At 41.7% G+C, this 23,504-nt stretch overlaps 1 protein-coding gene across 1 annotated transcript in view; it reads left to right on the forward strand.

Annotated features, from left to right (window-relative positions):
- grid2 (glutamate receptor, ionotropic, delta 2) overlaps positions 1-23,504 on the forward strand; it is a gene marked incomplete at its 5' end in the record, with an annotated part of 464,751 nt that overhangs the window by 372,161 nt on the left and 69,086 nt on the right. Inside the window, 2 exons of the mRNA XM_084550704.1 lie at positions 15,065-15,203; positions 21,680-21,875. Of these exons, the coding sequence (XP_084406830.1) occupies positions 15,065-15,203; positions 21,680-21,875 (335 nt within the window). The remainder of the gene's footprint in view (positions 1-15,064; positions 15,204-21,679; positions 21,876-23,504) is intronic.

Raw genomic sequence — 23,504 nt, forward strand, 5'->3', positions numbered from 1 at the left:
TGCTTTGCTGTAAGACCTCAATTCATGGGGGTGCGAAAAGCAAGGATGACAGAGACGTAGCAATGTGATATGTTTTTTTTTTTTTCTCTGTTTATGGGTATTCATGCAGTTGCACATTTTATGTTGGTACTGATTACAGTTTCATTGTTCAAGATATGGTTGTGATATCTCAACAATGACAGCTCTTATGAAGACCATGTCCTTCAGTTACCAGAAAACCTACCCCTCTCTAAGAACCCTATAAGTACCTAATGTAAAGTCAAGTACTAAATAGTAACAGAAACTACACAGATCCTTATCCTGTCATAGATATACTGTAAGGTACATTCCTCTTCTGAAATTGTGCTGTGTTCAGTATGTGAGACTTAAAGGTTAAAGAAAGGGGAAACTCAGAAGTTGCAGATCCGTGTAAACTGCCCCAAAGTGTGTGGACATGTTGTCCTTGAGAAAAGAAGGAGGAGGAGGAGGAGGAGGAAAGATGTTGGAGAGGAGGGGTACGCGGGTTGCGAGGTGTGAAATATTGAGAATGACATTGTTAAAATTGAATATGAGCGACTCAAACACAATCACTGTCAAGCGAAAGGTCTTAGAAGTGCGCACGTACACGCGCGCCCGAAACACACACCTTGGCCCAGTGCGGGGGAAAAAATTGCTGAGAGGGCCATCTGTCAGAAGTTGCACTCAGCGAGGCGGTCGTGGTCTCGTTGGTTTTGATGGCGCGAGGCACAGTCTGCATCCGGTCGCCCTGTAATGAGACCACGGTACTGTACTGCCTCCTGAGTGCAGTTTGCACGTGTGCGTCCGTGGATGCGTGCGTCATTTTTGGTGCGATAAAGCGAGACGGGACGCTGGATCTAGTCTAATCTAATCTAAGAATTTGTGATGCATTTGGAAGTTTTGTAATTCAAAGATACTGTTGGTGTCAAATGAACTAAACTTGGAACAGTTTTGTCAAACTTTTTTTTTACCTCAATTTCACTTTGCAGCTCATTTCAGGAGGCATTTGAACACATTCCTGGCAGAGAATAAATTGACCACAAAGTTTCTAGCTGCTTATGCTTTCTCATCGTAATAGCTTCATTCATCAATGCTTCTTTTGAAAAAACAACGTTCAGATATTATGGATTGGTCGCACACTGATGTATGAAATGTTCTCCAGGAAAAGCCCTTACCGCTGCCCTTTATAATCAAGCATGTGCACACGAACACACGAGCACACGCATACGGCCCTGACTTCCTGTTGCCTGTTGTAACCCTTATATTATACACAGATCGTATTGATCCCCGTATGGGAGCCGAGCAGGGAAACACAGTCTGTAAATAAGCTCAAAGAAATTTCCGCTGACTCCCTCATTTTTTTCTGTTCCTTTCAACTGTGAAAAAGGAGGCGAATGTGCTGATGAGGCTTGAAGAAAAGAGGAGAGAGGAGGAGAAACGAGTGTGTCTTTAATAAGTCCAATGTCAAGCAGTTTCTGCATATACCGTGGTACATACACCCGCACGCACACACATCCATAGCAAGACCTCTAACCTAGTTATTCTGGGAGGGCATTAGAAAGTTACTACAGCAAATTATACACAGGTGCAGACACACACACACACATATTCAAAAAGAAAAAGGCTGGGGTTTATCGCCGGTCTCCACACCTTGGCCCCTCGCAGCCTGGGACTTCACCGGCTGCTCTGCCTTCATTCATCGGAGGGAGTAAGAAACAGCTCTGTAAGCCCAAAGAAGCAGCCAGTTTTGATGAATGTTTACAAGCGATGATGCAGCAAGTTGGTCTCTCATAAGTGTGTGCGAAGTGGGGTTGTGTTTAGAATGGTTTTGCCAAAGTATACATTTAGTCGGTGTTAACTCAAATTAAGTGTAACTGCAGAATAAACTTTTTACTTGAGGCGAGTTGTTGCGTAAACCGGAGACGATTTATGCCGAGTTCGCCCCTCGCAACAATGGGTGGAGAAATCCCCGCTCAGTGCTGATGTTTGGCCCATATTATGTAGTAATGTGAGGGTTTAAAGATCCAGTCTGGAATCTCCGTAGTCAAACCTAATACAAAACTCTAATTCACGTAACAAACTTCAGTGTCCTGAGTTTCTGTTTCCGAATGAAGCCGGCTGAGGTTGTTAGGGTGCAACGTGATGCTCTCTGTGCACTGGTCCCATTGCTGCTCTTTGACAAATCACATAATTACAAGCTAACAAGAAGAAGCCGGGATGGAGACAGACCCAAATCAAACTGTAGAAATCAATTTAAGTTGCATTTTCCAGTTAGTTTAAACCTTCATTACAGTGCTATCAAAACACACTCTGCTGTGATATTCGCCTAGATGTATATGTCCTTATAAAACGTCATCTGTATGGACAGCAAACATCGAGTGAAATAACGTAGTTTCTTTTAAATACGCAATACGCGCGAGCATAAAGAGCCATGCTCTTTGCCCACACGCACGTGCAGACCTAACTGGTATTTGCATAGTGACAACGCTCCAAAGCACAGCTAAGTGAGAATAATTTGCATCTCAATCTTTTAATTTGCTCCCCTTTCTTGAAATCGAGCCGACTTCCACGAGCTAACAGCAGTTAGTGCAGAACCCCATTTCAGCATCTCCCCTAAGGGTGATACTGAACAGTGTGAATATACTTTTTTTCCCCCCAGTTAAACTCGTATTGTAACTCACATTTCTATTACACACACTGAATTCTTGTGAGTTTTTAGCCTAATTCATGTTCTGGACATGTCGACTCTGCGAGTTAAAGACTAGAGTTAAAGACTCTAATTGGAAAGGAAGAAAAAAAACGTAACAACGTAACAGGGAGTTGTGCATAATGGTTAGAGAACCAGCTTTGGGACTGAAGGTTCACAGGTTGCATCCCACGGCTAATCCCCAAACTGCTCCCCTGGCGACGGCCCTCTGCTCTGAGTGTTCAAACTCCTGTGTGAAGGGATGGATTAGTCAAATGCAGAGAAGAATGTCCCCATGTAGGATCAATATAGTATAAATTCTTATTATTAATGGAGAAAGAACAGTGATCAGCACACGTCACAACACATGGTTTACGATTATCCATTGCTTTCCATCGATGCATTAAACACAATAAATGTCAGCTATTTTGAATCAACGTTGTAGAATTGTACAATGTAAACTACAAACACTGTGGTAGTGTACTGTATATTGTACAAGTTCACTGTTCAGAGATCTGCAAGGCCAATCAAATTGTTAAGGCGGGCTCTATGTGGTCGTGGACAGAATACCGGTGGACCTAGACGCCGTAACTTAACGCGCGCAGCCTGCGCCGATGCGAGCCATTTGTACTTGTGCGCTCGTCAGTCTGGCTCGCTCTGTAACAGCGCCGCCCAAACGCTAGTCGGCGCTGTGTCTTTTTTGCCAGTCGGGTTAATTTTTGCTTTCACCTTCCACTTTCTGCTTCTTCTCTTTCAACAATGGTGACTGAAACTTTCGCACGAGTCATACAAATGTTTGTATCTCCGAACCTCCTCAGTTAACTTTTCCTCGATGTGTTCCATCTTTATTGATCCAAAACAATCAGTTCGAAAATTGCAGAGATGGAGAAGCAGCCGGAAATACTTAATTGGAAACACGCAACAGCCAAGCGGACCAATCACAGCTCTTGCCGTCTGCTTCGCCACGTGGCGTAGTTACATTTCTGGGGAGGTGGACGTCAGTTACAGCACTAGGGTCTGCATAGGGGTCTGCTCTGTCGCTGTAGCTTCTGCATCAACTTAACGCAGAAGTCTAAACCGCCTATAACGACTGAGTATGGCTAGCTTTGACCTGTTCTTTTATTTTTCAGTTTAACCTATGCCTAATCATCCATCACCAGCCTCCAATCATGATTTCTTTTAAAAGCCAAAGCTGTTGTTTCATGGACTTTGTGTCATTTCAGACGAGCCGCCAGCGTGACTGATCCCTGAGCTTGTTTTTTCTGACCCGGCGGACACACACATATTGAACTAGCTTCAGAACCACCGCTAACTGTTCTGTCTGAATTGCACTATCCATGTCAGTGTTGTACGCGTGCCAGGTCCTGTAAAACACCTTGCGTGAGAGTTTTTATATCTCGAGGGTTAACTATGCTGACATGCTCGTCCCATTTTTTTTTTTTTTTGCAATTAGATTAATTCAGTTCACAAGAAATATGAGCATGTTCATTTGGCACAATCTTTTTTGCACATTCATGCACGACACTGCGTATAATTTCTGCTCTGTTTCTTTTTTTTGTGTGCATGAGTGCCTTCTAGAAAGCACAATCACACCAAGATATTGGATATTTTACTAAATCTATTGACAATGGATACTGAACCATCGTAGCATCACCTCAGCCATTTGCACATTTTCCTTTATTTAACAAAAATGTCATTGTAGACAACCTCCAGATTCAGTCACTTATAAAAGGCACATGCTGCCTGGTTTATGCCCGAGCGAGCAGAGACTTTCAGTGTGTATTCATTTTGCTCAGCCTGGGAATTTTTCGGTACATTACATTTCTGGAAGGGAGGTGAGGGAGCAGGTGACCTACAGAATGAACAAGTGTTCTTTGAAAAGAATAACATCTGTGGCCTGCAGTGATGTGGCGTAGTTACACAGCAGACTACTAGATCAAATGCTTGTGTAGCACACACATACACGCAAGGCTTTATTTAATCCACTTAGATGATCTGTGGTTTGGTCTCCTCACCAGTTTGGCTTTATCTCTCTGATCCTCTTGCTTCCCCACACTCAAATTGGCTCTCTCCTCGTTTTTGATCTCCTCTCGTCTTCAGTTCCCAAGATACTTTTTATGCAAAGAAACTGAAAGCAAAATTAAGCCTTGCTTTTTTTAATACTGTGCCATAAATGTGAACACGGACTTTTTTATTCCCCAAAATGCAAATATTAGCATACAGTGTGTGCATGCACATATGCAAGTTTACTTGGTAAACTGTTTTTTTCTACCTACTGGTACTCAAACCACTTTACAGACACAAGCTCACACAAGCACACTACATACAAGCTCTGGGGAGCAACTGGAGGTTCAGTGTGTATGTATTCGACTGTATTTTACCGTGTTTTGTTATTATGTTTGTGTGCCCGCATGTGGTGCACACATCCAAATCCGGAGCGATTTGTCAACATCAGAGGTGACTCATTGCCAATATGAAATATTAATATATCATTCATGAATATTAATAACGGCATTGAAGCAATTACCATAATGCCAACGCTCCCCCTGTACGCGTTGCAGTTTTGTTTTAAAGTAAAATATATTGTACATAAATAATACGGATTTATTGGTTTTATGTGAGCTTTATACACAGAAATTAAAGCGCTCGCCCTTCAGCAGCGGCGCACCGGGCTCCGCTCAGGGGCCACACGTGACATCATCTGTGGTATTTCTGCGGCCGTGCACTTTGTATTTTGTGTACTGTTCCTGTCAGAAAACTAAGTGAAATGAATATGTTGATAATATTGAATAATCAATAACCATTACATGTGCGCACGCAGAAATTCAAGCTACTCTCTGCAGATTCCTAAAAGTGGAAAATAAACAAAGTAATAAAAAGAAATAGATATAAATTTGGTTGCCAAGCAGCTGATTGCAGTTTGTATTTCTTATGCCAAGTACAATCAAGATATATGCTATCACAATCATCATTTTGGATGACATCCATTTAAATGTTGCTTTATTAAAAGTCATTTTGATGTTGGTGAGACACTGTAAATGCAATTAACAAAATGTTACACCAGCTAAACACTAACCATGCCATAATGACAACTTATCAAATGTTGCTAACTTCCCAGTGAGCCTAGCTGTCTGGTACGCGTGAGAAAGTGTGAACGTGAACACATTCTTCAGTCATGTTCCCGATGACGGTCTGAAGTTCTTACAGGAAATCAGAGAGCATGCTGGGGAGGAGATACCATTAGGCACATCTCTGAATTGGAAACTTAATGCATCTCAGCTCAAATCCACAACATTACCGGCCTGCTGAATCTTTTTAATGGCAGCGCTTGATGGCTTGAAAAAAAAATAAAAAATTGCTAACCACATGGAAAATCCCTCTTCGCTTTGGCTGATAGCCAGGGGTATTAAAGGTGGCACATGTACAATGGAGAGATTGGAAAGCAGGAGTCAGGAGAGGTTCTGTAGGAGGCATTCTTGCGCGATGTCGTCCCCTCCCACCCCTTTTTCTATTCCCTCACTTTTTTCCCCCCTCACCCCAGCTCCAACTCTGTAATATGTCTTCCCCAAGTTGTTTATAATCGCTGGGACACCGTCCGTTGGGAGTGATTGAGGCGCTAGAGGAGAAATAGATGGTAAAAATAAATAAATAAATAATGATTCCAGCAAGTCATCAGACGGTTTAGGGGCATAATCTGAGGCAGTGAAGGTGCTTGCTCAGTGGTGAGATTTGAAGCTTTACAAGAAGGCCACACATACATAAAAACCCTTTTGGATGTGCCCACCGCTCGACTGGCTTCAAAGCTGCTCTCATCTGGAGCTACCTTTACTGCAGAATGTCAACAAGGATGGGGGAGGGTGGGCAGAGGGACAGTGAATGTGACGCAGATGAGTTGGCTTTTAGGAAAATGTTGCACCTGCAGCAAACAACAACTGTGCATCTTTCCAATTTTCACGTCCCTCCTCGTGTCTTTTTATTTCACACTCAAAGCGAATGAACAAGTGTGCGCACAGATATTTATTAGCAGATCGTGTGTCTTTGATTCTGCATTCATTGACCCCAACAAAGACGAATCTATAGCCATCAAAACGAAGCCTGCGTTTGGAAGCAACAAAAGTTCTCTCCGTAATATAAAACAATCAAGAGATTCTTTGGTAACCTCGGCTCAGTCATTCATGATACGGGTATTCACTCGATCATACTGTTCAGAAACACGATTATCACTAATTGTTTCATGTTATCAGAGCCATGCATAAACACATTATCATTATCAATGCCCCGGAGACACTGTAAAGTATTAAGTGCATTAATCATGTAGGGAATTATATTATTTGACTCGTGATTTAGGTTGAAAAGAAAAAAATGTGTATTTCTCATCTCAGAATGGCTCCACTAACATCCCGAGGGTCAGACATTTATATGAGTTTATCGTATGTTTCCCTCATGTGGGAAACATCCAATTCCTTATTCTGTTTTTTTCTCCCTTCTCCTTTCGGTCAAAGTAGACAAAGTAGTGCACCACAGAATCAAACAGCACGTTTTGTTGGGACGTCATGGTGCCTTGATAATAAATGCTTTATTTAATAAGTTGCTAGCATCCTCCTTTCTTTGGAGAAGGAATCTAGGCATAATTATTTCGTTCTGAGACTTTTGAGCAGAATTCTGTGTCATTCTGTGCCTTTTAACCCAGATGATCGACAGAGATTATTGTGTGACTATTTAATCAACATTAGAAACTTTGCAAGAGGCAGTAGTGACTTAGAAAAGTGACTCTTTGTCTGTTTTACAATCATTTAGGATTCAAAGAACCTCTTTGAATGGGACGGGTTATGAAAGAATGAAACTGTCTAAATTGTAGTTGCAAAAAAAAAAAGTAATAAATAAAAAAAAAACTTACATCACTTTCTGGCAAGATTGCAGTGTTTCCAACTTAGAGCTGAACATCTTCCAGCTCTCCTTTACTTATCTAAAAAGCTCTAACGAACTGCTCTAGCCCTCTTTCATCCAAGAGTGGTGGCGTAACTTTGAAGAGAACCCTCAAAAAGGCCGGCAGCAGGAATGTAGATTTAAAAAAAAAAAAAAAAAAGGTTGGCGCGTTTGATAGAAGAGGATGTGGACAGAAACTTTGAACCTTCCTTCCCTGTCTACACGGATTGATGATTGAAACATGCTGCTGCTCACACTGTTGAGGGACAAGATTAGAGAGCCACGAGTCTGGGCAAGTGGATGTCTCAAGCACCTCTCACCGCACTTCAGCGCAATAAACGAGTGACTGATGGAGCTTGTTTACACTGACAGCATTGCAGTGAAAAGCAGAGAGGACATTGTCTATGGACCATGCACAATAACAGAGCAGGTTCTTATCATCAATTCGTCCGGTAACTTCTTCCAGCAGTTGACCCCCTTTGTCTCATTTACGTTGAAATGTCCTCCTGACAGAGAACATAAACCTCTCCATTAGGCCGCTTTATTTCTCCACCTCCTGTCGGCAGTGCATGCCGCTGTCATGCGGGCTTTTACAATGAATGCTGGCACGTAGTAGAGAACGAGTGATTTTAGAAGAAGAAGAAGAAGAAGGAGAGAATGTTGCTTATGAGTATGACCTCACATTGCACTTTGGATTACAGCTCATTTACTGCATCACAGGACATGAATCCTTCCAGAATAGAACCAGCTGGCAACGAACAAATCACTTCTCCATATGTGTTTGTGTTCCATCCACTTTACTGTTGTAAATGAGAGGTGCAGCTGGTTGATGGATTGTAACAAAATGTGATGCTAATAGCAATAAGTCTATGCAAATTAATTTGTCTGCTATTTTTCTACGTATACACAACTATACACTGATCGGGCATAACATTATGACCACCTTCCTAATATTGTGTAGTCTCCCTTGTGCATCCAAAACTGTTGTGGCTCGTCAGAGAATGGACATGGGTCTTCTGAGTCTTCTAGTTTGGGTCAACAGGATGTTGTTAGTGGGGGGACTTTGGGTCCTGTGGGTTGAGAGGAGGGGCCTCTGTGGATCGGGCTTGTTCCAGTGCATCCCACAGATACTTGATCATTTTGGGATCTGGGGAATTTGGAGGCCAAATTGGTCTGTTATGCTGTGTTTCCCATTAGAACATCGTATGGTCACAAGATGGTCAATGTTATTTACTTCACCTGTCAATGGCTTTAATGTTGTGGTTGATCGGTGTAAGTCAGTATGTTATTGGGTTAGGGTTAGGATTTCGGGTTTTCAGCCAATTCCCAGCCACCCTTAAGTCTGATGGTATTCACCACACACATTTACACTCAAATCACATATTTACACTTGTTAATTTGAATGAATTCTCATTTTAAAAGTTTGACAACATGCAATGCAGCTTGGGTACACAGAATGGTGTAGTCATAATGGTCAAAAACTGACTGTAAAATGATAAAAACATGTACATAACAGTGAAAAATTCACACATAATGCAAGTAGAATAAGTACATAGTTAACACTGTGTACCACATGAAAGTGATGGAGTTATTTCAGTTAACTAAGTTAAATTACAATAATCATAGCTTTATGACCAAGACTTAAACTGTGAATCATGTATAAGTTAATTAAAGTAAAATAAGTTGGGTTTCCTAGTTTCTTGCCATACAATTAAAACACCATTAGTACATCATGTCCTCTATCAACTCAGCACCAATGCACACTCGCTGCACACTGGTTCAAAGACCCGTAAAACTCCAACTGATTCATTAAGGTCTTTTAATAGATTAACTCAACAAAGGGATCAAAGAAGGGGCGGCTAACACATAAAAAATGTCTTGTAGCGACATGCAACCCGTTCTGTAGCACCTTTTTTCTATTTATGTAACACAATGCCCTGGCCTCTTAATCACTCAGACCATCAGATTTACTGCACCGTGCCATGCAGACGATCAAGGTCTTTTTCTGACCTAATTATCTTCCTCTCTGATTACTCCGGACTCGGGGATGGGGGTCAGGTCCGGTGCTTTCATATATCTGAGCAATCAGAGCTCTTGCTAAATATTTGGACAGCTTCCGAAATGAACAGGTGTGCGCGGCTATTTTTATTACAATCAGTTTGTGCAGCTGACCTTGGAAGTGAGGACGTTTTGATCAGTCTTCACTTGCTGTCTTTTTTTTAGTTCAGGTTAGAATTAGATTTATCTTGTGATCGGGGTCAGACAGTTAGGCATTTAGTTGTGAAGGTTAGAGATATGTTTCGTTTTCTGCCTTCATTTTCTGTGCTTTATCCACATTGCTATAGCAAACCGAAAAGCTACAGCGCCGCACTTACAATCTACAGGAAATAATTCAGTAATACAGTTTTACGATCACTCCAATTCTTGTATTATAGTAGTTTGATTATGGTAATTCAGTCTGAACCTTAACATAATTGTGGTCCACATGTGCTACAGGATCTTATTAAATCCTTTTTTTTCCCCGGCACAGTATTCATTTTGCAATATGAGCCGAAAGGCAGAAAGCTAGGACATGAGAATAAAATTAGAGAGTGTCTAGAGACAGAGTGTCTGAAAAGTATCTGAGAGAATATTTTCGGAAAAACAGAGAAGGACTAATTACTATCCAAACGGCTTAGCGGCTCAGAGTGGGAGACAGCAGCGGCTCTCCGTTTTGTTTGTAACTTTATTTATTTTACCAAATTATGAAAGATGGAAGATGAAGGCTTAATAAAGATGACAAAAAAAATAAAATAAAATTTCAAGTGATTAAGTAATGACTGCTATCAACATAAATAAACTTCAGAATCAGAATCTGATTGTAATTTCAAGTTATAATTTCAAGCTGTACCGGTCAGCTACAAGTCTATTCAGAGAATCGCAAAATGAGATCATGACATGAAAAGCAGCAGAAATAGCAGAGCCACAAATCATAAAATGAGATTTGTCTTTTTCTGGCCAGCACTGTAGCAGCCAGCCAGGAGCCAGGCTATCAAGTTAACCAATCAATTATGCAAATTGGCAATCCAGTTAGTCTTTCAGTCGAAACAGACATGCAGACAGGAAGTAAGCCAGTAAAAAAAGGGTCTCACCACTGGTGACCTAGAAGTTAGGAGAAAAGAAAAACATTAAAAAGCTGAAATGCAGCAACACACTGCAAAATGTTTCGCTGCAGAACAGCACATAGCCTAATTTGGAGTAATTGGGCTCAAACTTGCAACATCCTGGGTTTGCTTCCTTAACTACATCTGCAGATTTGATTTCCCATTATGAGTGGAGTAGGAGGAAAAAGAGAAATGCTGTTTGCCCACAGCTACAGGAGAGTACAGCAGAATATAAGAGTAGGAGAACGATAAACATGGCTCTGAAAAAGGGGAGCTATATCGAGGGGACACAACGGGGGGCTTTTGAAACTGCCAAGCTGCATTCGCGGAAGCTGCCTCACGGTAGCTATGACTCCTCTAGAATCCGCAAACATAGAGACATGCAAACCGAGGCACATACACCTATCTTACCTTTGAAAGAAGTTTTTCAGGATTTCAACCGGAGGAAAACATGAAAGGTGCCTTGAAGAATTCCTTTAGAAGAGCAACTCTATTATTCTTAGAGTAACCTTCGAGATTTTTTTTTGTCCTCCTGGTTAGCTTTGTTGAAAAAAACCCCTAAGAAGAATAGTTACATTATTCCTGCAAGGCTTTCGCTTAGTTGCTAACTCAATCAACCGCTAACAAGAAATCTTGTATCTGCACTGAGCATCACTCTCACGTCTGGTTTATGTCTTTTCTGAACGCATGCTATTTTAAGAAAGCCAGTGTTACTCACTGCTGCACTGACAAACAACACATCGTGTCCAAAAAACAAGTTAAAACAAGTGCAATTGAACTTGTAGGGTCTCTTGAAGACGTCTTCAGTTCATCGAAGTAGCTTCAGGGGTTTATTAAAACCCCAACTCTTTTTTCAATGGAAGAAGCTACCTGGCAAAATGTCTTTAAGAAACCCTACAAGTCAAGATTCCCTTGTTTCAGCTTGTTTTTTGGACATACCGTGACCCAGATAACAACCTTCACAGTCATACCAACTGTGACTTGTTTCTGACTCACAGGCTCTCTAATATAGAATGCATGTCCATCCACATATTTATTTGTTTTTTCTTACGCTCTGTTGTCACTTATCTTCATAGGACTATTGCTTCGGAGGAAATTGCAGTTTTTTAGACGAAAGGCACATATATATAGTATATACTTGCAGCCTGTAAACATCCAAGTGTCTCAGTCACTCACCTTGCTGATGGCTGCATTATTCCTAAGTGGTAACCCCAATGCGAGTGTTTTCCCCTGCATGACAGATGGTTTTGAAGGGACACTTAATGAAAGATGCTTCAGATGGTACAATATACTTCAGTAGGTTGATGGTACAATATTCTATTTGAAAGTACCCAGTATTCCCAGTATTCCTGCTCTTGGGTTGTGTTGTCATTGACTTGGAAGCAAAGCTGCACATTGATGAACCATGGCATATTGTGAAACAGCAGTATTATATGTGGTCATATAACATAACTAAACGTACTGGTCATTTTCAATCGCTATATAGGGCATCTTTGGATAATTCATTTTAGTTCCAACCATAGACTGTATATAAATATGGACAGCGTCTCCCAACTTCCTTGCATTGGCAAAACTGACGCTATTTTCCCGGGGACACGGGCAGCGCCATCTTCTGACTTTGGAGCCAGAATCTGCGCGGTACGGTCCGAGAGCGGCGCCACATGGAGCCGTGATATCGATGACCCGCCAGACTTACTTGCATTTTTGTTTAATTAATACTACGCTCTGCTCTACCTCCACCAGGAGTGGTTGGCATGGCAACAGGTAGTCGCCATTATGTCACATCCTGTTTCTATAGCGTCAAATAACTAAAACGAAACTTATCCAGAAAATTGACAGTTGAACATTATATTAACTACCTATAATTACAGAAACCATCCTTGAAAATATTTTGATGTGTATTTTTAGTGTTTTAGTTTGTTGCAAGTCCCATCCACTAATATGGAGGGGGTGGAGCTTATGACCTATACTGTAGTCAGCCACCAGGGGGAGCTCTACTTGCTTTGGCTTCACTTTTGAGGAGCAGTTCCATGTCCATCTTTATACAGTCAGTGGTTCCAACATAGCAGTCCTGCTCAGCTTCCCCTTTAAGGTTTTAGGCTTTTTTGATGTTGACTATGGATTATATAAACAGTTGAAAGCACAGTAGTAGTAGTAGCCACTTGAAAGGGAATGTACCGTACCATAAAAAACATTTTTGCTCACTCACATTTGCACAGAAGCAGTGACTAACACTAAAAGTATGACACAAACCTCTACTTTGTTTTTTACAGCTGTGTAAGAGATGGTGTCAGAGTTTTCAACATTCTGCTCCCCTGGAAATAGGTGCTAGGCTTGTCTTTAAATAAACCATGTCACTGGCTTTTTCCAGCCCACTGAGCTACAATTTCATGCAGAGATGTTGCCATTCTTTCTCACCATCTCCCTGTCTTTCAAACACATACACATATTTAAAGCACGAAACAAAGTGACCTTTTCAGAAAGTCAGTGGAAGCCCATTTGATTCAGACATTTTCTGGGGAGAGCTATAAAACCTCTAAAAGGCCCTGACGAAAGTCTTCCCACCTTTAAATTTGGGGACATGCAGGTGAACTCAGCAGAGTCATTTTTTCTTTTCAGCTGTATTAAATATTTATATCTTGTGCAGCCAGAAATCAACATGAAAATTGCTCTGAGACTTGACAATAGGTTTTTTTCTTTTTTCTTCTGGTAACTAAATTGGTCCTCCATGGATATTGCCAGTATGAAACCCCAAATCCCAAAATACCGTCTGCGGGTGAAATGATTCTCAAAGGTCATGTTTTAGAAGCTATTGAAGTCCAAGATACTGCAGTCATGGTTTGGCATATATTTGGACGTTTTTGGCAGCCGGCATTATGAGGAAATAATAATAAAAAAAAAAAGCATCTGTGCCTGCTGGTTGCATTCATCCATGGAAAAGATTCAACTTGTCTCACCGCAAGCAAATTCACAGTCATGGACAGTCAACTGTGTGAACTTATAAAAAAATATATGTGTTTTTTTAAGACGAAAAAAGAAAAAGAAAGGCAAGATCAACAAAGTTTCAAAAAATATAACTGAACTCCAGATATCATATCATTCATACACAGGGCATATTTGAACTGAATATAGAGTACAGCACTGCACATTATAGTGCCTTCAGGCTTGTGGTTAAAACCTGATGTCAACAGAAAATGTATTGCTCGAGACAGATACAGAAAAGCCAGTGAGGGAGAGGCAGCGAGATAACACATTTAAATTAAATCAAATGCTATAAGCAACAACAACAACAAAAAAAAGGCCTGAAAGGAAGATGGGAAAAAAAAAATCAGGAATTACAGTGGAAGAAAGAAGAGGGTGTGAGATAAAGGGAACATGGGATTATGTGGGTGTCACATACATTATTGAATCTGGGGTAGGGGAAGTGGGAGCGAGGAGAGCGTCGGCTGGTCTGAGTCGACGTAACTGCGATCCCCTGCTACAAGGATGAATGAGGGTAATTTCTAACCGCCTTCAATAAAGACGGGACAGCTCGCAGGCTCGGTCGTGTGTGTGTGTATTCGGTATGCATAACCCAAATTACATCATTTTCAGGAAGCAAACATACTGTATGTGTGAGTATGGATAGAAAGGGCCAGCCCACGAGCTAGCAGAATGGAAAAGCCAAAGATAAATATGGTTTGTTTTCTTTCCTGATTAGCTCACAAATAAATAGATTCTTTTGTTTCAAGGCCCAGGTTTGGAATTACAGCCATTTTGAGACATATATGGAGCTCAGCCGGTCTGTTTTTTATTTATTTATTACTCTTGCACAGAAAAGATATCGGAGCACAAGGCCAGAAGAGCTGTTCATAACGCAAGACGGGGATAAAGAGATTTAATATCTGAAGACAGACAAGCCACTTTTCATTGCAATGTGTTCCAGGCAACATCCTAATGGCAAGGCCTGTCAAGTGTTTACACATTGTGTTCAGAATAATTGTAATGGCAGGTTTTGGAGACATGTGCAGAGAGTTAAAGGCAGCTTGCACTCGGCATTGTATATGTTATTACAGTACTTATCTTCATATCTCAAAGATGTGTTCTTTGGATGTCTTTCTAGAAGCTGTCAGCCGTTTCCTGCGATTCATTCTGCCGTGTGAAGATCAGATCCATGCCAAAGCATCAGATCAGAGCCTGTTAATCCAAACACAATCTTTCAGGATGTGCTGTTTCAACAGTTTTTTTTTTCCTCCCCCTGCAGCAAAGAAGTGTTTGTACCTTTTTCCTGTTACTGTGCTTTTGTTTACTTTTGTTCTTTCTTTCTTTGAAGGTGGAGAGGTTCCCTACACCACCCTAGCTACGAGGATGATGATGGGCGTTTGGTGGATGTTTGCTCTAATTGTCATCTCCTCGTACACTGCCAATCTGGCGGCTTTCCTCACCATCACGCGCATAGAGAACTCCATACAGTAAGTATTATCGCATGATTTCCCAACGCTAATGCGTGTTAGCACAAATCATTCTCACATTTTTCAAAATCTGCTTTGACTATAGCTGGAAGGCGTATTTTTTCAAGTTTGTATTACTCTTATCCACGTCTCAACTGTTCAGAAAGCTCGGTTCACATTGACAGTAAATACCACCTGGCTTTGAAGCTGATCAAAGCCAGACGCTTCAAAAGACCCATGTCTTTATCCATTTCTGTTTGTTTGTTTTTGCTCGCATTCTTCTTCTGCATATTTTGGGATTTTTTGGAAATTTTTATGCCACCGGTCGTATCACTGCCCTCCACAGGCTAAAAGTATGTACTACGGCCGCACTCCAGATACTGCTTGCTTTCCACAGCTTTGATTTCCCAAACTACGGTCGAGCCAAGATCGTAATTACAGAACGTGTGTGCGTAAATCATGTGATAAAAAAATACAAATGATTTTTGATGCATAACATCAGATCTTGCATGTACAGATATACACGCTCCAGAAAAGTATTCATGTGTCTATGGCACACACGCACTCAGACACACATTATATAAGAACCATACTAACTATTACTGTAGATTTTTGTTGAATTACTGTAGTTTGTACAAGAGAATTTGTTTCCATCGCACAAAAGACACACTGCAGCCTCCCTCAGTGTGCTTGATTGTTGCGTAGAGTGGACATCCATTCTAGCAGGCAGGTATAATGCATGGGAGGCTGCAGACACAGACACGAGCACACACGACTGCACAATTACTTCTACATCCTTTCTTTTCCTTGTCGCAGTCCTTTCTTCTTCACCCTAGCTTGTGTGGGTGGGTTCCATCGAATGAAGGTAGTGAACATAATGAGAGAGAGAGAGAGAGAGAGAGAGAGAGAGAAGGGCAAACATGGAGGAAAGTGTAAAAATAGTGTTTTTGCATGTTTTTTTTGAGGTATGAAGCCTTCTATTCTCATTGCTGTTTTAACACACACGCAAAAACACGCACACACACTGTTTCCCCCGAGCTCTGTGCCCTCTGTTTATCTATCCTTGTGATAATATGTTTGCCTGCCTCGCTCCTGGTGGCACTAGGAAATGCTCATCTCTCACTGGACTAATCAGCATGCCGAAGCATCCGCTATGCCCGGCAGTGCCACAGTTAATTGTGCTTGGCTTCGGAATAAACAACATTTATTTCTCTAAATCTCATCACTATCGGTCTCTTAATTTGTTTCTGTCAGTTTGTTTCTCTGTCATTTCGCTATTCTCTCTCGTTCCCGTCTTTGGTTTCCACTCGTCGCTTCGTCGTGCTCTGTTTTTTTTTTTTCTTTGGTTTTATCCAAGTCCTCCCGCTGTGTCTCTTGAAAAATCTGCGCCTCTGTAGTTTTGATTTCTTTTGTCTACCCGCTCTTTTTCTCTCAAATTGGCTGTCATTAATGAGTGCCTCTCAGTTTCCTGCCTCATTCAGCATGCATTGAACTAATTAAGGATTTCCATAAATTTTAATGCATTATCTTTAGTGTGTTGATTCTTCTGGGGTCATTAGTGCGATAATAACCACCTAAACAGCAGCAGCAACTATGGGGCCGTAGGCCTCCAAAGATCAGTCATGGTATGGAGTGATGAGAGGGAACGTTAAAAAACAACCCGAAAGCAAGTAAAGCATAACAAAACCATAATGGAGAGATAAATATTGTGGGGAAAAAAGAGACTATGATGTGATTAGCTTGTACTTTTGTCTGTTAAGACTTGATTAATTGATATTACGCAGATGGAATGAGACTGAATGCATTTGTGTGAATTAGTTTACACGTAAAAGAGCAAGGAAGCACATGCATGGTCAGGAAAGGAAGAGACGCCCCGGGAAGGATGGAGGCATTGCTCTTCTTAGTGTCTCCCGTCAGGACAGACAGGCTTTTTAAGTATTAATGCCCTTGTTTCATCCTGAAAATGAAATAACAAGTGAGCGCTCAGAACGCTCCCTGGACTATTTCACGCTTGGATGTTTTCCCTCAATTTCAGTGCGAATCCTTTAGGAAAACAGTGAGGGATGGGAGTGGAGAGCGGCGAAGAGAGGGTGCCAGAGAGCGCTATAGAAAGAGGGGGACGAAGAGGGGTGAGCATTATAAAGGGGAAATGAAGAGACCGAGTGCATGGAAGAAAAGATGAGACGGATCAAGAAGAAAAGGTTCGGAAACTGGCTAAGGTTAGGAAGATGGGATGGAACGAAGCAGGGAGAATAGAGAGAGGTGAGCGGTTTGGGCGGTGGTGACGGGTCAGAATGAGAAATGTATTCTGGCGAGCTTTCAAGTGAGGGAAATGACAGCATCTGTTGACAGAAGGAATAGGTGGTTATGGATGGAAAGACTGAAAGATGGATGTAGTGGAGCGTAGGATAAAATACCTCCTTCCTGGTTCAGCCTCGTAGAGCAGATGTCATATTTTATGCTAGATAAAGATCGCCAATAAACTCAATCAGGTGCTTTTACGCTTGCTCATGTGAGTGTGGGTGTTTCGCCCTACATTTGCAGCTGACAGATATGGATGTGTGCTGGTATGTCTGTTGCGTCCCATTGGTCGGCTAAGGCGGCAGATCGCTCTCATTGGTCAAATGGCTGCAGCTCATTTGGTTATTTAAAGCCTCGTAAGCATTTTTGTAAGGCTCATGAATTCGAGATTGACAGTCACAGTATCACTTTATCACCCTCAGCTGATGAGCAGCGAATTGTGAACCTGGCATATTCTTATGAGTATGAGTCTGGTAACACGGCTGTACTGTACAGTCCCACAACCAATCAGAGCCATTTTGTTGTAAACAAATTCAACTCTAATGTACTCAGATGACTACGTTACCATCACCAATCATAGGGCCAACGTTATCTTGGACATGGTGTCTTTTTTTTGAGTTTGGTGGAGGGGGGATTATGGTGTGGGGTTGTTTATCAGGAGCTGAACTTGGCCCCTTAGTTCCAGTGAGAGGAACTCTGAATGCAACCCATGCAGAACTTGACTGGCCTGCTCAGAGTCCTGACCTCAACCCAATAGAACACTTTGGGATGAATTAAAGCGAAGACTACGAGCCAGGCCTTCTCGTCCAACGTCAGTGTCTGACCTCACAAATGCGCTTCTGGAAGAATGGTCAAAAATTCCTAAAAACACACTCTTAAACCTCATGGAAAGCCTTCCCAGAAGAGTTGAAGCTGTTATAGCTGCACAGCGTGGGCCGACGTCATATTAAACCCTGTGGATTAAGAATGGGATGTCACTTAAATTCATATGTGTGTAAAAGGCAGATTAGCGAATACTTTTGGCAGTATAGTGTATATTGTTAATCAACATGCAATTAAGAAAGTCAAGGGTTTCTGTCATCTCCCTCACTAACACACACTCATACATGTGTCAATGAGCTAGCACACTCAGGACAGAAACATGAGCACAAACATTAAATTTACATAAACCTCTCAGAAAAAGACAATTAAACACAAATTCATACATGCATATTTCCAGGGGGAAGCACACACACAATAATAATACTTCTGGGCAAAACCGATGTGATTGTTTCTATAAAAATCCATTATATTTTTTTAGTAGCTAGCTTTTTATTTCTTCTCTATTCATTATTTTTTTTTCCTCTTTCACTTAACTAAGATGCTATCTTTCCATAAAGGTCAAGTTAATGTATTTTGACAGCAAGGTTAACAAAAAGATACATTTTGGTCACTTTCCTTTCCTTTATATGGAAGCATTTACAGAAGTTGAGCTTCAAACTCCAGTGTTTCCCACAAAATTTCATGAGACCCTGGTGTTTTTTTTTTTGCTGATTCTTTATGATAAAAGAACCAGCGAATAAATCTAAATTATAGTAAACAGCTGGCTTTCAATCTTACTTTGCTAGATAACACTCAAAGTTTAGCTAGTTACTGTGACATCTGGAGTCGTTTCCTTTGGGTTTTGACCAACTCATTCACTATTTATTCATTCATCTTATGTACCCGCTTATTCCTGTTAAGGGTCGCGGGGGTCTGCTGGAGCCTATCCCAGCTGTCATCGGGCGAGAGGCGGGGGTACACCCTGGACAGGTCGCCAGTCTATCGCAGGGCTAACACAGAGAGACAGACAACCATTCACACTCACATGCACACCTACGGCCAATTTAGAATCACCAATTAATCTAATGAGCATGTCTTTGGATGGTGGGAGGAAGCCGGAGTACCCGGAGAGAACCCACGCAGACACAGGGAGAACATGCAAACTCCACACAGAAAGGCCCAGTCGGCCCATGGATTCGAACCCGAGACCTTCTTGCTGTGAGGCGTTTTGACCAACTCTCTTTAAATAATTGTAAATCTCTACGGTCTATAAAGTCAAGACACATACTTCGAGTAACTTGCGCAGCAAGCGCAACGTTGTTTGAAACGTGCAAATATTTCTGATTTGTTATGAGACCTTGGCGAAAAATTAGACCCTGACAGGCCGCCGTAGTATTAAACCCTGAACTCTGTCTTGAAAAAGAGGTAAACCAAGCAAACACTGCATTTATTTTTTTAGTTGCAGTGTTCCATAAACTTGGCTTCATCATGTACACAAACTCTATATCTTTTTCTGCTTTGTTTCATTATTAACCACGTTCAGTATATTCTTTTTATCTGGATTTTTCTTGTGCCAGTGGACTCTAAAATCTTATGTGGGCCTGATACTCTCTCTCTCTCTCTCTCTCAGCCTCCCTCTCTCCCTCTATCTTTCCCTGACTCTGATGAGCCATCCATTAAAGATCCAGCCTGGAGTTACTGCCCAGTGAAACCAATTCGCGAAGGGGGAGTCCTGGTCAAAGAGTGTGCCAACAGGCCTGCACGGTCACATGGGAGCGGTGGGGAGGGGAGATTATTAAGGCCAAAGATTAATTGACAGCAATAAAAGATTCATGTTCACAGCAAAGTTCATTAAAATCTTCAAGGGTTTTTTTTTTTCCCTTCTTTTTTTCCAGTGATTCAGAGAGAGGGCTGAAAGAGCTGTCACTCCCATAAAATGTCTGAATGTGTTACTTCGTGCGTGTGTGTGTGAGGGAGAAAGAGAGAAAGAGAGAGAGTGTGTGCGTGCAGTTGTGTGCTCGAGTATGAATGATTGTAATAATGCAAACCCTACCTCCTTATATCTGTGCCCATTGTTAAATCTGCTTCGTGGGTGTACTGTGTTACAACCGAATTAATGAAGTAAGATACTATACACTTGTTGTTCTTCATTAAGCAGGACATGTTGAGTGCTTTTGTGTGCATGTTTTGTTTCCCAAATGTGTGTCTCTCAAATCCATGGGTGGTATGCAGCAACCATTAGACAAACAAACAGTAATTAGTTCCCGTAATGGTTCTCCATTACATTTCTCAGCGGCCAAACTCTTTGAAAGGCAACCCAAGCACTGTTGCGTTATAATTAACAATAGCTTTTGTATTCCCCCAGAGGTGGCAATTTATGGGTGAGGGGTAGAGCGAAAGAGAAAAGAGGAGAGAAAGAAATAGAATTGAATTGTGCTTTTTTTTCCCCCCTAACCTCCATTTTTTTTATTAGTGCCTCCCGTTTTCTCGCTATAGTCGGAGATATCAACAGTGTGTGGCTGGCCGAGCCATCTTATTAAACACTGTGAGCAGAGTGAGTGCTGCTGTCCGAACTGCTTTCCACTCCCATTTTTCTCACACTTGTTTGCCATAGACAATTCCCATTTTTCACTTTTTACTCCATGTCAGTTGCATGATGCTGCCAACCACACACAGCTGGCCCACAGAGACTTTACATCCAAGCTGTTCGTTTATGGGGACGAGGAGAAGGCAGCAGCGGCGGCGGCCTCTCCGTTTATACGCCTTGCCTATCATCCAAAAGCCCTCTTCTCTAGACCACCTTTCACCGTATCCTCCACTGCAAACATAAGAGGGCCCGAGCGAGAAGCCCCACAGTTACAGATTTAATCCGATCGCTGGACGGATGGTCGCTTTTGATGATTTCCATCTCCCAGCTCTGTGTGTTTTCTTCTCTGTATTACATTCAGTAGATTTGTTTTACACTCTTTCTAAATGTAGACCTAAAACCCCCGGCTGAGTTTGCTAGAGTTTTCTGAAAGATATGAGTGAGTAGAAGACTGAAAGCAGTGTGTGGCTGCCAGCAAGTTTGCGTGCAGCCTGACTTCCCTGAATACCGCATAATTACATCCACGCCAGGCCGTGGTGTCAGTTAAAAAAGAAAAATGAAGTTAGCTTCGAGTCTGGAGTGTGCTGCTATGTGCGCTGTGGACAGGTGTTGTATGGAAGGATTATGTCAACAGGCTGTTTACATGTTAGGGACGTAGACGATGGACAAAAGAGAACGTCGGCTCAAATGTCACCACAACAATATCGCAATGTGAACTGCTCAGGCAGATTCTGCATTGCGCTGACAATTAAATGATGGCTGGAACTGATGTGAAGGCTAATTCTTTTCACCTCTTATCTCTCCGTAGGTCTCTGCAGGACCTGTCCAAGCAGACAGAGCTGCCGTACGGTACCGTGCTGGACTCCGCAGTATACGATCAGGTGCGCTCCAAGTCCATGAACCCCTTTGAGAGAGATCCCATGTACTCCCAGATGTGGAGGATGATTAATCGCACTGGAGGAGGAGATAATAACGTCGAGGAATCAAAAGAAGGCATTCGCAAGGTAAGGTCTTTTCCTTTTTAATTAGTCGTCGGTTTCAAATGAACGGCCTTTGACTCGTGTGAGCTCGGTATCGTTAGCGAAAGTACTCCTGTGATAAGTTTGGAATAAAAGAAACGAGGTGCCGAATGGCTGCAGCATCAATGCATATATTCAAGACTCAGCACGCTGTGTTCACATTCAAGCATCATTTTTCTGTGAATACATTATTCTTCGCATATCTACATATATTTAAAATTAAAAAAATAAAAATCGTGTATTGAAGTTGCAGACAAAAAAACAAAATGTTGAACATCCTTGCTATGTAACAGAAAGAGGATTAAGGGATTACGAATTTGAATTCTTACATATCAATACTTGCTGATTACTGTACAAATATACTGTAAGAGTGCCCAGTAGTCCTTCAAGAAGTTGTGGCGCAAATGCACCAGCCAACAGTGTGTGCAAATACTGTTGAATAACACATGCATAGATATGACTTAGAGTTATATCAGTAACTGTACAGCATCTGCTAGAAAACCTTCACCCCAGTTCCACACTGTGTTTTAGTACATGCAGTGAATTGAGTATGCATACTGTATGGTGTACCATACAGATTAGTCTCGGTCCTGTTTTGACATACTCCTCATGCTCGTATAAATCTATGTAAGCAACGTTAATGATACACAGATAACGTTCGCACGGCTAAATGCTTAATTCCCTCGGTAATTACCCGGCGTCATAAATACCTGACTGCTGCATCTCATTTGCACGCATCCCACTTTTCGTTTGCATCGCGTTCATTTTATCCCTTCTCCCTCCAGAGTATATTGCACTTGAACTGGAGCCAGCGTTGGGAGTGTTGGAAGAGTTGGGAGGAGTGATTAAAGTGGTGTTTATAAAATAATGAGATAAATGCAGCACGTAACAGCGTATAAGAATGTAACGGGTTATACTTAAAAGCCTTGTTTATTGGCAGTGGTAATTTTTGAGCATATATACGTATCAGTTGTAACTCCAGAATCACTAATACATTGATCAGGCATAACATTATGACCACCTCCCTAATATTGTGTAGGTTTCCTTTGTGCCTCCAAAACAGTTGCAACTCATCAGTGAATGGCCTTCTGAGGGTGTCCTGTGGTGTCTGGCAACAGAATGTTGTTAGTGGGGGCGTTTGGGTCCTATGGGTTGAGGGGAGGGGCCTCTGTGGATCAACGGACACTGGTTCAGTATGGGATCTAGTGAATTTGGAGGCCAGTTCAACACCTTCACTGTTTTTCATGTTTTTTTAAGTTGTTCCTAAACCATTTTTGTGTGTGTGCCTGTGTCAGGCTGCATCCTGCTGGGGATGGCTGCTGCCATCAAACAGTGTCATTGCTATGGGATGGAGGTGTTTAGTCTGGTCTAGGTGGGTGGTACATGTCTAAGTAACATCCACATTAATGCCAGGTCCAAAGGTTTCCCAGCAGAACATTGTATTGTCACAAGATGGTCAATGTTATTTACTTCTCCTGTCAGTAGTTTTAATGTTGTGGCTGGTCGGTATAAGTCAGTATGTTATTGGGTTAGAGTTAGGGTTAGGATTTCTGGTTTCCAGCCACCCCACTTCATCCAAGAGATGTCAGTTTCATGACAAACACACATTCACAT

Source organism: Chelon labrosus (genome assembly GCF_963514085.1).
Source record: "Chelon labrosus genome assembly, chromosome: 9".
Taxonomy (NCBI): domain Eukaryota; kingdom Metazoa; phylum Chordata; class Actinopteri; order Mugiliformes; family Mugilidae; genus Chelon; species Chelon labrosus.